General features: G+C 37.9%; 1 protein-coding gene across 1 annotated transcript in view; it reads left to right on the top strand.

The window, feature by feature from the left end:
- The window catches only part of LOC102233769 (glutamate receptor ionotropic, kainate 5-like), a 196,563-nt gene extending 182,982 nt beyond the window's left edge, over positions 1 to 13,581 (top strand). The window contains exons 17-21 of the mRNA XM_005805495.3: positions 588 to 753; positions 837 to 1,062; positions 4,101 to 4,229; positions 8,154 to 8,275; positions 10,697 to 13,581. Coding sequence (XP_005805552.2) covers positions 588 to 753; positions 837 to 1,062; positions 4,101 to 4,229; positions 8,154 to 8,275; positions 10,697 to 11,470 — 1,417 coding nt within the window. The 3' untranslated portion in view covers positions 11,471 to 13,581. The remainder of the gene's footprint in view (positions 1 to 587; positions 754 to 836; positions 1,063 to 4,100; positions 4,230 to 8,153; positions 8,276 to 10,696) is intronic.
- Positions 13,582 to 13,792: the final 211 nt, after the last annotated feature.

Here is a 13,792-nt window from a genome sequence, read left to right as displayed (position 1 = left end):
AGAAATCCACATTGCTTTAGCTTCTGTTTAAATGTTTATTCTCACAAATGGCAGATTCATAGTTGCAAATTAGCCCAGTTTTAAGTTCAGTATTATGTTAAATTAATTTAATAATAAATGCATGTTGAACAAAAAGTAATTAAATCTTCCAAACATTATTCTGAGAGTTGCCATGTGTGTAATTATTGTAATTATGTTGGTGTGTAGCATTTTTCTACATATATTTCTGGGAATATTTGCATGTGGCACTTGCCTTGCTTCTACTTCCCCCAACTCCCTCCATTTTTCTTTCAGAAATTTGGCTCCGTCTTTAATATATTTCTTCATAACTTTGCTTTCATTTTCTGTGCAGCAGAGGCATCCTGCTCATCTCTGCTGCAGTGCGAGTTCATGTTTAGGTTGATGATTTTTACCTAAAACTCCTGACATTTCCTGCAGTGCCTTCCATCTGTCTCCCCATCCTGCCTTCCTCTTTCTACTCTTAATAAAACCAGGGAGAGGAAATAAAACCAGGGACATGTTACTGTGAGAGTGGTGCGCGCACCAGGGTAAATAAAGGTTAAAACTTTTGTTTTCCCATTCTTCAGGTGGGCGTTCACTCTCATCATAATCTCTTCCTACACGGCCAACCTGGCGGCGTTTCTCACCGTACAGAGAATGGAGGCGCCGATCGAGTCTCCCGACGACCTGGCAGACCAAACCAACATCCAATATGGTACCATACACGGAGGGTCCACCATGACCTTCTTCATGGTGAGACAGAGAGAAATTTCAAGAAAAAAGAATTCAGACTTGTGTGACTAATCCATCAAAACACTTTGCAATTTCTCCTCCAGAACTCGCGGTACCAGACGTACCAGCGAATGTGGAACTACATGAAGTCCAAGCAGCCCAGTGTGTTTGTGAAGAGCACAGAAGAGGGTATCGCCCGTGTCATCAATTCCAAGTACGCCTTCCTGATGGAGAGCACCATGAACGAGTATTACCGCAGCCTAAACTGTAACCTCACGCAGATCGGAGGACTGCTGGACACAAAGGGATACGGCATCGGCATGCCGCTGGGTGAGTGGACTGTGATTGGTGAGATATTATTCAGATACACAGTATGAGAACATGCAGACTAGGGTCCTTCCCTGTCATGTTGATAGTTAACTGACAGAAAAATGGCTCCTGAGGCTGACTGGCAACTTGATTTGATACTGAAGAAGGTTACACCAACTTTTATGAGCAAATGAAACCTTGTGACTCATGCAAAGCTTCTGCTATCTCTCTCACTAGATCAGTATTGATCTATTCCTTTTTCGAGTATAATTATTTTCAGCTGAATATGATAACTATGATTTTTCTGCAACATTACAGTATGTTTAGCTTTCTCTAACTACATTGTGTTTTTTATTGCAAGGAGACCTTGTTACAGAGGCATAGAGTGCCAAGTCTGCTTTGGCCATTAATCAGGCCAGATTATTTGTGCATCTGTTCTTCTTGGCAAATTAAATCCATACTGATTCCAATTAGACTTTGGTCAGTCCTGCCAGAGTCTGGCCTGACCTCATCATCTGTCTCACATGTTCCTGATGATAAGTGTGGCTCTATAGGCATGCATAAGTTATGGAATACCTGCTGTAGGAACAGATGCAGCCAGAGAAGAGAGAACAGCAGGAAAAACAACAAAGGAAGGAAAAAAAACAACATATTTTCAGGAGACTGGTCTGTCAGTCAACCTACGTTTTAAGCAATGAAAATATAAGCAACATTACAGTATGTTTAGCTTTCTATAACGATAGAAAATATAAGCAGCATGATCTTTGGTGTGCCCCCAATGGATGTCGTCTCTCGTGCTCACCGCTCTAACTGACAGCAAGCAATTACCATCGGCTTAAGAATTAAAAGGAAAAGTAATTTGGGTTCCCATTTTTCATCTTTAAATGTTTCTCATTATTATCAGCATCAGTGTAACTATGGTGAAGATTTTCTAGACACTTTATCATGAAGTGGGTAATAAGAGGCAGCTGGAGAAGTAGAATAAAGTGAATAGATATTTACATGCACATGAGTGCACAGTGCAGCAAAATGTATTAAGAGGATTTCAGATTCAAAAATCCCAAGAAGACTGCTTTGTTCAGGTCTGAAAGACAAGAGATACATTTCAACTGTCTGTTCAATCCCAACTTTGCACAACATCCTGAATAACTGCCTGCGAGTTTGGATTCAAGTAAATTCTTTATTTACCGTTATCCCACCTGGATAAGTTGGTTAATTTGTATTGTTATGAGAGGATGAAACCAAGACCTTTCATGGGGGAATTATTTTTGCAAAGAAATTATTCAAGAATATATTATTTAGAAATGTTACGCTGGTTTTATAAAAACCTGGAAAGGTTTTCTCCAGATAGGATTATTTTGTCCTTCTGCAGAGTAATCCCTTTGTTTCTTGTTCTCCTTCTTTGGTCAGAGAAAAAATAATCCTGACACATTTAGAAGTACTAAATCTGTATCTTATTTGTACCTCATCTGGTAGATGATTTGAATAGTTAACAGTTTTGGTGATGAAAAGATTTTTAATCATTTTGTGAATGTTGAAATTTCCTGAAGTCAGTCATTCTTCTAAAATGTTGCCCAACTCGATATTGGGTCCTAAAGGAAAATTATATTTTAAAGAAAGTAAATACACAAGTTAATCTAAAACATGTAAAAAGGTGGATTCATTAATATCTTCTTTCAAATCACACATTCTGGTTTGTGCTGACGGGGTGATGCGAAAAAATATTGACAACAGGTGACTTTAAAATAAAAACATATGCTTTACATAAGAAGAGCTTAATTTACACTTCCTCCTGTCAGTTTAGTACCAGATTTTTTCTTCACCATCCAAGACCTATCCCTGTGACTGATTATGAATTTTAGTTTTATTGTTTTGTTTAGTGAATAAGTGCCATTTGGTCTTCATTAACAATATTTCCCTTGGGCAAGCGGAAACCCCCCCCAAAAACTTAGAGACACAAATTAATGTTTTTAAAACTGGAAGAGTTCTGATGACAAATTGAGATATTACTAATTAAACATTTATTTAAAATTAGTTTTTTTTTTCTTGTATATTTTTTTCCTGTGCATTTTTCAGAATGATAACTTTGGCTAAAATTACAATAACTTCATATACTAACATAAATTCTCAACAAAAATTTAAAGCATGATCCTATTCCCTTTGTTTACAAATCATTTCATTGAACCTTGCACCTGTTAAAATAAAACCTTGGTTATCCCATTAAAAATATTATTATCAGTGGCATTTTTGATACATAGACTTTAGCCAAAATTCATCATAATCATCTGAATATAGCAGTTTTCATTTATTTTTCATTGCATTTCTATTTGCCTTTCTGTCTATCAAGCAACTTAAGTATTATCAATTTGACTTTCTTGTGAATGAAGGAAAAGTGTTGTAGTCTACTTTCAGCTAGCTAACCAGCAGTCCACAGCAATACTCAAGAGTGGGGTCATGCTGTGCTACTCTGTGCCCCGTACAGCTGAAGAAAATGGTGATATCTCACTGACATCTCATTATAAGGAACCCAGAGTGTAGGAATGGTATGTCGGAACGATATAAATTTTGCTGTTTGTAGCCCAACTGGGTTTCAATTTTAATGCAGAGGGAACATTTCCTTTTACTCTGCCAGAGTGAAGACTGCTGCTGCTGATGTGAAGTGTGCCTCCATAATAACTTGTGCTCAAAACAAATGTTTTTTTTAGACATCAATATTTAGTTCAGTCATCTGGAACATAAAGTATGTAAACACAAACTTTAAAACAGCAGCAAAAATGTTTCATTTGTGTTTTTACACAAATGAAATGAAATTTGAGCTTGCATTTAACAAATTGTCTTTATCACATCGAAAGAACTAAGAATTCTAAAAAAGGCTGCATTCTGTGACGAAAAGGGAATAAATACGTTTGGTCTGCAGTATTCCTAAATAGAAATAGTTTGTATATAGTTTCACTATAGCAGCCATTGGACAGCTCTTGAATTACCTTAAAATATCCCAGAATTTGTTTTGGAGTAATTTCAGAGTAATCATGTATTCCTCTGCTTTCCTTCGCTTGCAGGCTCTCCATACCGAGATGAGATCACGCTGGGGATCCTGCAGTTGCAGGAGAGCAACAGGCTGGAGATTCTGAAGAGACGCTGGTGGGAGGGAGGCCAGTGTCCTAAAGAGGAGGACCACCGAGCCAAAGGTTGGTTCAGCAGACCGTTACCTTTTACCACAATGCTAGTATTATCCCACTGTCCGTTTGAACTCGGTGCTAAATTACAACAGCTGTAGTTTGGATGGATAAACAGTTCAGTGTCAGCTTTATGAGACTATATGAATAGAAATGCAATTCATTCACTGTCACCTTAACTTTAATAAAGAGCCAATACATTTTGCATCCAAATAAGAAATCATTTCAAAGATGCCATTCTAAATTACTTGAAATGCCACTCCAATTTTTTTAAATGACACTGATCATCAAAAATTCCTGTTCATTTGTCGTCTGTTGACTGATTGATTAATTCCACTGCAGTCACACTTGTACTTTGCTGTGTTATCAAAGCTGTCATTGATTGACAGATCAATGGATTAGTCTTTTATACACAAGATGAAACCAGCCAGGCAACATGATTCAAGGTGCAGTCCCAAACTCGAATAAAGCAGAGACACTCTGCCGTGACAGATGGTGCAGTCATTAAAAATGTGGAACAATTAGCGTTTTAAGTGGTCAGAATGTATCCCAGTTACACCGGAGTCAACACTTTGCAGGAAGATGGATATCGCCAGATGTTCTGCAGAGAAATGTGACTGTGTGCTCGTGCAGAGGTTTTCTCGGGGAACTCTTGGAGTTTCAGATATATTTGACAGTTAAATCCATCACAAACAGATGGAGACGGTGTGGAGATGAAAGAGGGGGATTAAACAACATTTATAGCAAGGTTTGAGAGCATGTCTGTTTGGTTTAGATGTTTTGTTTAAAATTTTAAAAAAGTCATGCTGACTGGGTTAAAAGCCTTTAATTTGCCCTAGTAGTGTCTCAGTTTGTGGTTTGTATGCTCCTCAGCTGACATGGATTTCTGTTTTTTTAATGATCTGAAAACACTCTTTTCCTATATCTGGATGACCATTCATAGGAAATTCACATATTTCTTTTCTAGTAATTGTTAGGTGTGTCAAAAAAAATTTCAGTGAGAAATGTTAAAAAAGAAAGGAAAAAAGTGTTCCCTTTTGGTCTATTTCCCCTCTTACATAAATGAACTCAAATTAAAAGAGGGATTTTTTTAGTAGCTAAAAAGAAAAATGCATTTGTAAAATTTTGTTTTTCCATCCATCCATCCATTTTCTAACACCTTTGCTAACGTTCCGGGCGAGAGGCGGGGTCACCCTGGACGGGTCGCCAGTCTGTCGTAGGGCAACACAGAAACAGACAGGACAAACAACCATGCATACACACTCTCACACCTAGGGAGAATTTAGAGAAACCAATTAACCTGACAGTCATGTTTTTGGAACAAAAAGTATGATAGGATCTGTTTCTTTCATTTTTCACCCTGTCTTTGCTGTATTTTTCCTGAGATGAAACACAGTATTAAAAAGAATTACCGCCTGCTATTTTATTCATTTACATCTTGCTTGTTGTTTGTCGTTTATCGATTTTACAGACTCAAATTTTCCCCCAGCATCTCAATAAACTAATATTTACTTCTGGCACATCTCGCTGCAACAAGACAACATTGTTCGTCTTCATTGACTTTTTCCCTCTGATTAAGGCTTCAGCAGCCAATCTTAATGGAATCATGAGACCAGCCGCTGAATCGATCAGCAGCTCTGTCATCTGTTTGTGTAGCTTTCTTTATTTCCAAAACAGGAAAACAATGATATCTTGTTAATAATCCAAGTGTGTGTTTTCACCCAGATTTGCTGTTCACTCTGGACACAATAGTTTTGACTTGTACTGTAAGTAGACTCACAAATTTTTGCCTTTTATGGACAAAAGGCAAATCACAATGGCATTAATCAGTCAATTCATTTAGAATTAATTAAGAAATTGATGTTATAGTGATATTGGGTTAAACTGAGGTCAGTTTAAATCAAGCATTGACCTTGGGAGAGATGGAAGCTTGTTTTTGTGTTTGTGTGTGAAGCCTGACAAAATTAATCCATTAACGGTCCATTATGAATGATCAGAATGTCTCTTTGTTGATGATCACGCAGGGAGCTGAATGTGTGTGTTTTCCCTCCTCTGTGCTCATAAAGAAAGAAAACAGCTGGCAGGTAAATCCTGCAACAAAAAAAGATCACATTTTCTGACAATCTGTGGAGAGCTTCGGTGAGAGGCTCAAGGATGTGAACTTGGGAAAATAGTAGAATGAGTTTCTAAGAAGTGCTTTCTTTGAAGGGTTTTTTTAATGCACTTTTCGTTTGTGGTTTTGAAGTCAGCCGAACAATTTCAGTAAAGAATTGCTCGCAGTTGCTGTTATCATACTGGGCAATTGCAGGACTTTGTTTTCTTGGTAGCGATGCTAGTTTATAGAGTCTTCTAGTCGCTGGGAAGAAAGAACTGCAATTTCACTTCTTGACCCATTTTGGATGCCACAGTCTGTCTTTGAAAAGCTTTTTACTGCTGTCACAGATTCATTCATAGGTTGAGAGGTACTGATTCTAACATCCATCACCTGCAGTAGGCAAAGGAGGGCATCTAAGGACAGAATTCATCCCCATAGTCAAGTTGAGCAGCCAAAAATGCTGCTGACAGTTCCACAAAAGCTAGTCTTGCTGCACATAAAAAAAACTTAATTAAATCTGAGCACACAAGATAAGATACTGATAGGACTTCAAAATCTGATTAGTTATTCACTGAATATTTATAGATGTTAGTGGTAGTGAAGATAAAGTCTAATGAGAAATATTGAGTTATTTCCTTTTTTAACACGCTTTTGGCAAACTAGAACTGAAAAAGTAGAAAAAATATGGACAACAAAAGCATAAAGGGAAAAATACCACAATACATTTCTAGCAGGACTAACCAGACTCCCAAAAAGACTGCTTCCAGCAAAGAAGAGCAGTACAATCCCTTCTTTTTGTAGAAGGATTAAAGACACCAAACTTGAATCACTGAGGAGAAAGCAGAGAAAAAAAAGGAACATAAAGCAGCCTTCATACTGTAAAATCTCCTCTGGCAGCTTCTCTCCTGAGTTTTCCACTCAGTTCTTGACGTGAACTACATTCAGAAACAGGACCTCACAGCATTTAAACACTGGCTTGTTATCCATATAAGAGAGTCACACATCCCATAGGATGTTCATATTCAGAAGAGAAAAGCTACCCAGAACCACTGGCCCTTATGTGAACAGTGATTGAACACTAAACTTATAACTGTTTGTTTAATTCTTGCTGCCAACAACTACCACCAATGTGCAATTATCATGGTTAGAGCGGTATAACAGAATTGTTCATATTCAGCAGCACTACAACGTTTTTCAGCAAATATGGTGATTTTAAGGTCATGACACAGCATCTCAATCAAACAGAAGTCTAGACTTTAACTAGGCCTTTCCAAAGCTTTCATTGTATTTTTTTTGACAATCAGATGTGGTACTGGTGCGCTTTCAGTCATTATACTACTTCATCACCCAAGTGGGCTTGAGTTTAAGGTATTGAAAAAAATGACATAACTTTTTCCATCAGAAATTTTTCAGTCGCCTGAAGTTCTGCAATTGTTGTTTTTTATTCTTTTGTGACCTAATGAATGAGTTCTCAATGTACCACTGTACTTATTGTGGACTATGACCATCTTTTTTTATATTTTGCATAACGGCCCTTGCTGTGGTTTGATGAAGTCACAAAACATTGAATAATCAACTACCTTGTTTCTCAGCTGTTCTTGGTTTCCTTTGGATCAAGGCATGAATCAAAAGTTGTGTTTTGAGATTTTTTTTTTTAACTTATTTCAAATAATTTTTTGATTGTACAAATCATGTAATAATTAGACCTAAGTGTGGCTCATGAAATTGACCTTTCCAAACTTTCTGTTTTAATTTGGTTTAGTTTGGGTCATCTTCATCTGATCAAAAACAAAATAAAAAAAAGTTATTCACAGTGATCCCCTTGTTTTTGTGTTTTTTAGGTCTCGGCATGGAGAATATTGGCGGGATCTTTGTAGTTCTGATTTGTGGCCTCATCGTAGCTGTGTTTGTGGCCATCATGGAGTTTGTGTGGTCAACTCGCCGCACCGCTGAGACAGGCGAGGTAAAACTTCATCCTCATCTTCCTCTTGCATTGTCCTCCTACTGCACCATTCCTGAGCTTTGAGCAGTTTCTGCACCGTAGCCACATAAACACTTCATAACTTTGCAAAGAAAAACGATATATAAATTTGTGATGTGAATTTGTCATCTGGCTTCTAATAAAAGGGTTATAAAAACATCAAAGCAGTCTGAAGTCTTTATTTCATTTGTTGTATTTTCAGTTCATTTAAGCTTTAGTAAATGTTTAGGGCTGTTTTGTGCAAACAAGGACGTTAAATCAAATGAAAACAGTCAAAAAGTCATAAGTTTACAGCTTTGGAAGTGAACAGGAAGATTCAAGTCTGGTCAATATAGAGCAAAGCTGGGGAGCACTGATAAACTTCTGTTCTCTTACACTGAAAGGAAAGCATAAACATGTCCTCATTCTCAGTCATTCTATTTAAAAAAAAACCCCATCGAACTCAAAATGGCAGCCTTTGTTCACAAACAGCCATCCTTTTACTACAGACTCAAACTCCACTTCTAAAAATATATTCTATGACCATTTACACAGTCACAAACACAGAAGCACATTGGTACAAAAAGATACAAGCTACACTCTTGCAGCAAGGAAGATATGAGAAAATACAGTAATTGTTACGTTATAGAATGAAGAGTAACTGTCAGGATTAGGACCTTTTGTCACCAATCCTTATCCTACTCTGATGAGAACATGCTTCTGCCAATACAGAGTCCGTTAGATCTGGGGTCAGGTGAGCAATGGCAGGCAAGAAGTCGTGTCATGTTGGACTCAAATGTAGCTTAATTGCATGGTCAAAATTATTGGGACCAAACCACATCACAATGAGGTGTTCCATAGCACAAATCAACCATACATCTCACCACCAACTCAGAGACATTAATGAATGTTCAATATAAAGCTAATATATCCTCATTACAATATCTGCAGTACCAATATTACAAAGGACTGTTTGGAGTGCAATAATTGTTGGCTAATACATTCCAAGTGTAACAGATATGAATTTCACATGTAACATAAGAGTGATGGAGGCACAGATAAGAAGGAAAAAAATAAGCATATATATCACAGCTGATATCGTCAGTGCAATATTTATTAATATTATCACAGTCACAGGTTTTCTAATATCATGCAGCTCTGCATGTCCAACCAAATTAAATATGTTCCATAGATTTGCCTTCTGCTTTTCTTCAAATAAAATAAAAAAATAATTTCATGAATGTACTGTTCCTAGGGCTGCATATTACCTGAATTTTATTATGTAGGTAATGTAAGAGTCTATGTAAATGGCAGCGCAACAGGCTGCCTTTTAATTCAAGTTGTGCCTTTACTATTTGCATATGCTCAAACAAATCCTTAGAATAAAATTAACTGGGAAGGCAGAGCCAAGCTGTGCCTACCTGAGCTGTGACACGAAGGACGGCCGTGTTTTTGTTCGCTTCCACAGTCAGCTCTCTGCCTGACCAGAAGAGAGGGATGATTAGTTACATTGTTTAACATGTTTAACTCTTCAGTTTCCTAGCCATCATTTTAATTAAAGCAATTTAATTACAAATTATGCCTGTAATTCATTTTCAAAAGCTGACCACTTGAAGACATTCAGTATTTTTTTACCTCTCCATGCAACTCACAATTGCACAACTTGGAGGATAACATTAGCGTACTTTAGTAGTCATAGAAACAGAATACAGTTATATTTTAAGGTTTTGAGTAAAAAAAGGGACCCAAAAATATAAGAAAAATCCAAAACATGAATTGAGACAAAGTCATATTTATATTCTGCTGTCATTGACTTGTTTGTCCTCTGAGGACAGGGTTTGTTGTTTGTTTTCTATTCTCTTGTGTTTATCTGTTATTGATTTGACTCTCTCCTTTGGATGTTTTTAGTGTGCAGAGATAGCACTGGTTGGATGTGGATTCACAGGAAGCTGCACACAGACATGCACTGATAAAAATACTGTTAATGTTGCTTTCTTGCTTTTTCTACGTTTAAATATGCTTTTTTTTAAAAAAACAACAAAAAAATAACAACTTCTGACTTTGTATATTTTCAGGACACAGACTGAGGATGTTGATACATCACAAATTAGTTTATAATTGAATATTTATGTTTTGTTCTTGAAATAACATTTTAGAAATAAAAAACATGATTTTCTTAATTTTATCAATAATATGAGTTCTGTCTCCATGATGTATTAAATGTAAAAGTAACATTTTAGGCCATAGTCAATTCAAGTAAAAAAGAAGATACTGTGCAGATGGAGCTAGAATGTTTAAGGTTCATTTATTGTTCTGTGGCAATCAGAAAAAAGATGTTTGTACTGCAGTTTCTTAGCTTTTTGGGGAGGTGTAGCGTTTCTTCTTGTTTTTTTCATCTTTTCTTATCTTCCTTTTGTCTCTCAGGTCTCTGTTTGTCAGGAGATGTTGACAGAGTTTCGAAATGCAGTTTCTTGTAAGAAAAGTTCCCGGGCTCGTCGGCGCCGCCCCCTAAGCAGTGCTGGGGGTGGAGTTCTGCGTCATCCCTCCCGACTAGCTCTAGCAGGCCCTAGGCCAATTCGGCTAGTCCGAGAGATGCGACTCAGCAATGGGAAACTCTACAGTGGCACTGGGCCCCTGACTGGGGGTTTGGCTGGGCTGGGGGCAGGTATTGCGACAGGACCTGATTTGGGCCCAGGGCCACAGAGGCTCTTGGACGATCCATTAGGCGTCAACTCCTCCTCTAGTAACCCTCCTCCACCTCCCCCTATGCCAGCCTTTGAGGCTCCACCCGCCCCGCCACGCAGCTTCCTGCAGAGCTGCAGCCATGTCCGCATCTGCCAGGAGTGCCGGCGGATCCAAAGTCTGCGGCCAGCCACACTCACCCCTCCTCCACCTCCTCCACCTTCTTCCTCCTCTTCTGCCTCGTCCTGCTCCCGTATCCCTCCTTCGCTGGCGATGTCGGGACATCACCATCGCCATAATCCCCACCACCACCTCCACTACCACCACGGATCCATGTCATTACCCCGCCTCCCTCCTCCTCCTCCCCCAATCTCAACAGACAGAGCCGACAGTGATGGGGGAACAGCGAGCCCACTACGGGCGACAAACAGACCCGCACCCCCACCCAGGCCGCCACCTGCCAAAGGACCAACATACCCACCAACGGACTTACTTGGGGGACACAATTGTGCTTAAAAACATTGAGTAAAGACTCAAAAGATACATTTTAAAACATTCAAACTTTTCCTTTGGCCCTAGCAACACAGCTGTACCTGTCCAAACTCCTGAGGAAGAGAAGAGAAGAAACTATTTGGACCCATTTGTAAGTTGGATCCCTCAAAGTGGAGCCTTTGGCTCAGTTCATACTACAAACCTTTACTGAGTGATGATTGATTCTAAGCCCTCTAACCTGGCAGCGGAGAGGATTAAATAAATTGAACTCTGGAATTTGCAACTTGAAGCAGTTGCACGAATAGGCAGAGAATTAGCGAACAACTTCAGATTCAGTCCACCATCTCTTACCTCGCAAATCCTCCCATTTCAAGAATAGACGACTTTGAGACACAAACAGGTAGAGGTCACCGTTGTTTTTGTTTTGTTTTTTTTCTTTCTTTATTTTCATTTGAATACAGAAGTAGGTGTTTGTGTAAGAGGATACCTTCCCGCAGACAAGTGGTAGCAGAGCAGTTGTACAGTAATCATGGTCTTCTGTCACACTTTTGGACGTTTGTGGAAGGAGGATGTAGCTTTTTCCCCATTCTGTTTTGCTGTTTGTAAAGATTCCTGCTGGCTGGTGCTGTGATCCACAGAGCAGATAAACAAAAAAGTAATTACTTGCCTAAAGTGTACAAAACTGTGCTGAGGTAGTTCTTGTGTTGCATAGAAAATGTATCAAGTCAGAAAAATGCACTGTGAGGCATCTGAAGGTAAAGGGCTGAGAAGCAACAAGAGTTCATTATTTTTATAAAGAAAACAACAAAAAACAAAGAAAAAAAGTTTGAAATCTTTGAGATGTCATGTTACACAACTTCAAGATGTGACAACCAGTTGCATAGCAATGTTTTTAGGTAAAAAACAAAGGTATTTTTAGCATTGTTTGGGGAGAAGAACATCACTTAAGGCCTTTGCACACCATGTCTCAGTTCTTCAGTTTATGTCAGCAGAGTAATCATGCACATGAATGTTATTGTCTAAAATTAAATCAGAAAAACTGTCTGATGTGCATCAACCATTCAGATATAAAGAACATGTAACTGTTTATAGAAGTGTGTGATCTTCTTTTAGATGTGCTGATCCAGTATTATCAGCAGCATGCATGAATCGATCGTGAAATGGTCACATTTGTTTTTTCAGCTGAAGTCTTCTTCATGCTTGGTTGGATGGACCAGCTTTTTACTTATTTTTCTACTGTAAACGACAACAAAACCGCCTTGACAATATAGCATTTCTATTCTGCCTTGTATTGTAAAATTTCCACAAAGGTTTGATTAATTAAACCCTTGGGACAACATTTGCTAGCTTTTGGCACTGTCAAATTTGTTAGATGATGGATTAAGATAATATAGTATGTGTAGACTTGTGCAAAGGCCTTTTGGTTTGTAGTTTTTAATTTAGCATATAAGGCTATTTCTATTATCGAATGACACTGATGTCACAAAATGGATGAGCAGGTGAATTTAACATACACCTCAAGATGTCACTTTAACATATATTTTTATACACATTAGGTTAATGTAAAATTCAGATGTATAAAATTTATACTGAGTCAAGTTAGCAGTCTGAAACTCTTTCTTAGCATGCTAGGCTAAGTGAGGCTAACAGGAATGGAAAACTAATTTCAAGCAGTAAGCTTCCAGTAAGCAGTCAAATGGGGATAAAAAGTGAAAGGATCCAGATCTTATTTTAGAAAATTATCTTTCATCCAGCCAAAAAATATCAGTTTTCTATAATTTTATGTGAAACCAAGCTGCTTAATTAGGTAAATAGCAGGGTTATTTCCACAACGTTAGCCATAGCTTAAAGCTAACTAGAATTTTCCTCTAAATACAAAACCTTCCACCAGACTTAGCAATTTTTTAATAAGGATGATTAAGTGGCCACAATTGGAATACAAAATATATTATTCAAGTGCATTAAAACTGGAAAATATTGTTTCAGATAATAATAAGCCCATCTAGGGACAAGAGCTGTGAATTAGCTGTTGCTATTGAACTATGACGTAAACATGGGACTGCTGTCTTGTTCATTTTGTCTACGTCGCTGTATGTCTGTCCCTACCAAATAAACCAATTAAAAAAAAAAAAAAATCAGAATAACGAGATTTGTACCAATTGAAATTTTTATCCCCTAATACTGATCCAAGTAATTTAAGATTGGTATATCGGCAAAAACCGACATGTATCGATATATCACCCTACAGCTTAACTGTCCAATGAAATGCATTAGATTCATGGTGCAACTGTGTCTCACCAATGAGAATTTAGATGCTATAATATTTCCTATTTGTCTTTCTTTTAC

The sequence above is a fragment of the Xiphophorus maculatus genome, chromosome 13, assembly GCF_002775205.1.
Source record: "Xiphophorus maculatus strain JP 163 A chromosome 13, X_maculatus-5.0-male, whole genome shotgun sequence".
Taxonomy (NCBI): Eukaryota; Metazoa; Chordata; class Actinopteri; order Cyprinodontiformes; family Poeciliidae; genus Xiphophorus; species Xiphophorus maculatus.
This window is presented reverse-complemented; position numbering and strand designations above follow the sequence as displayed.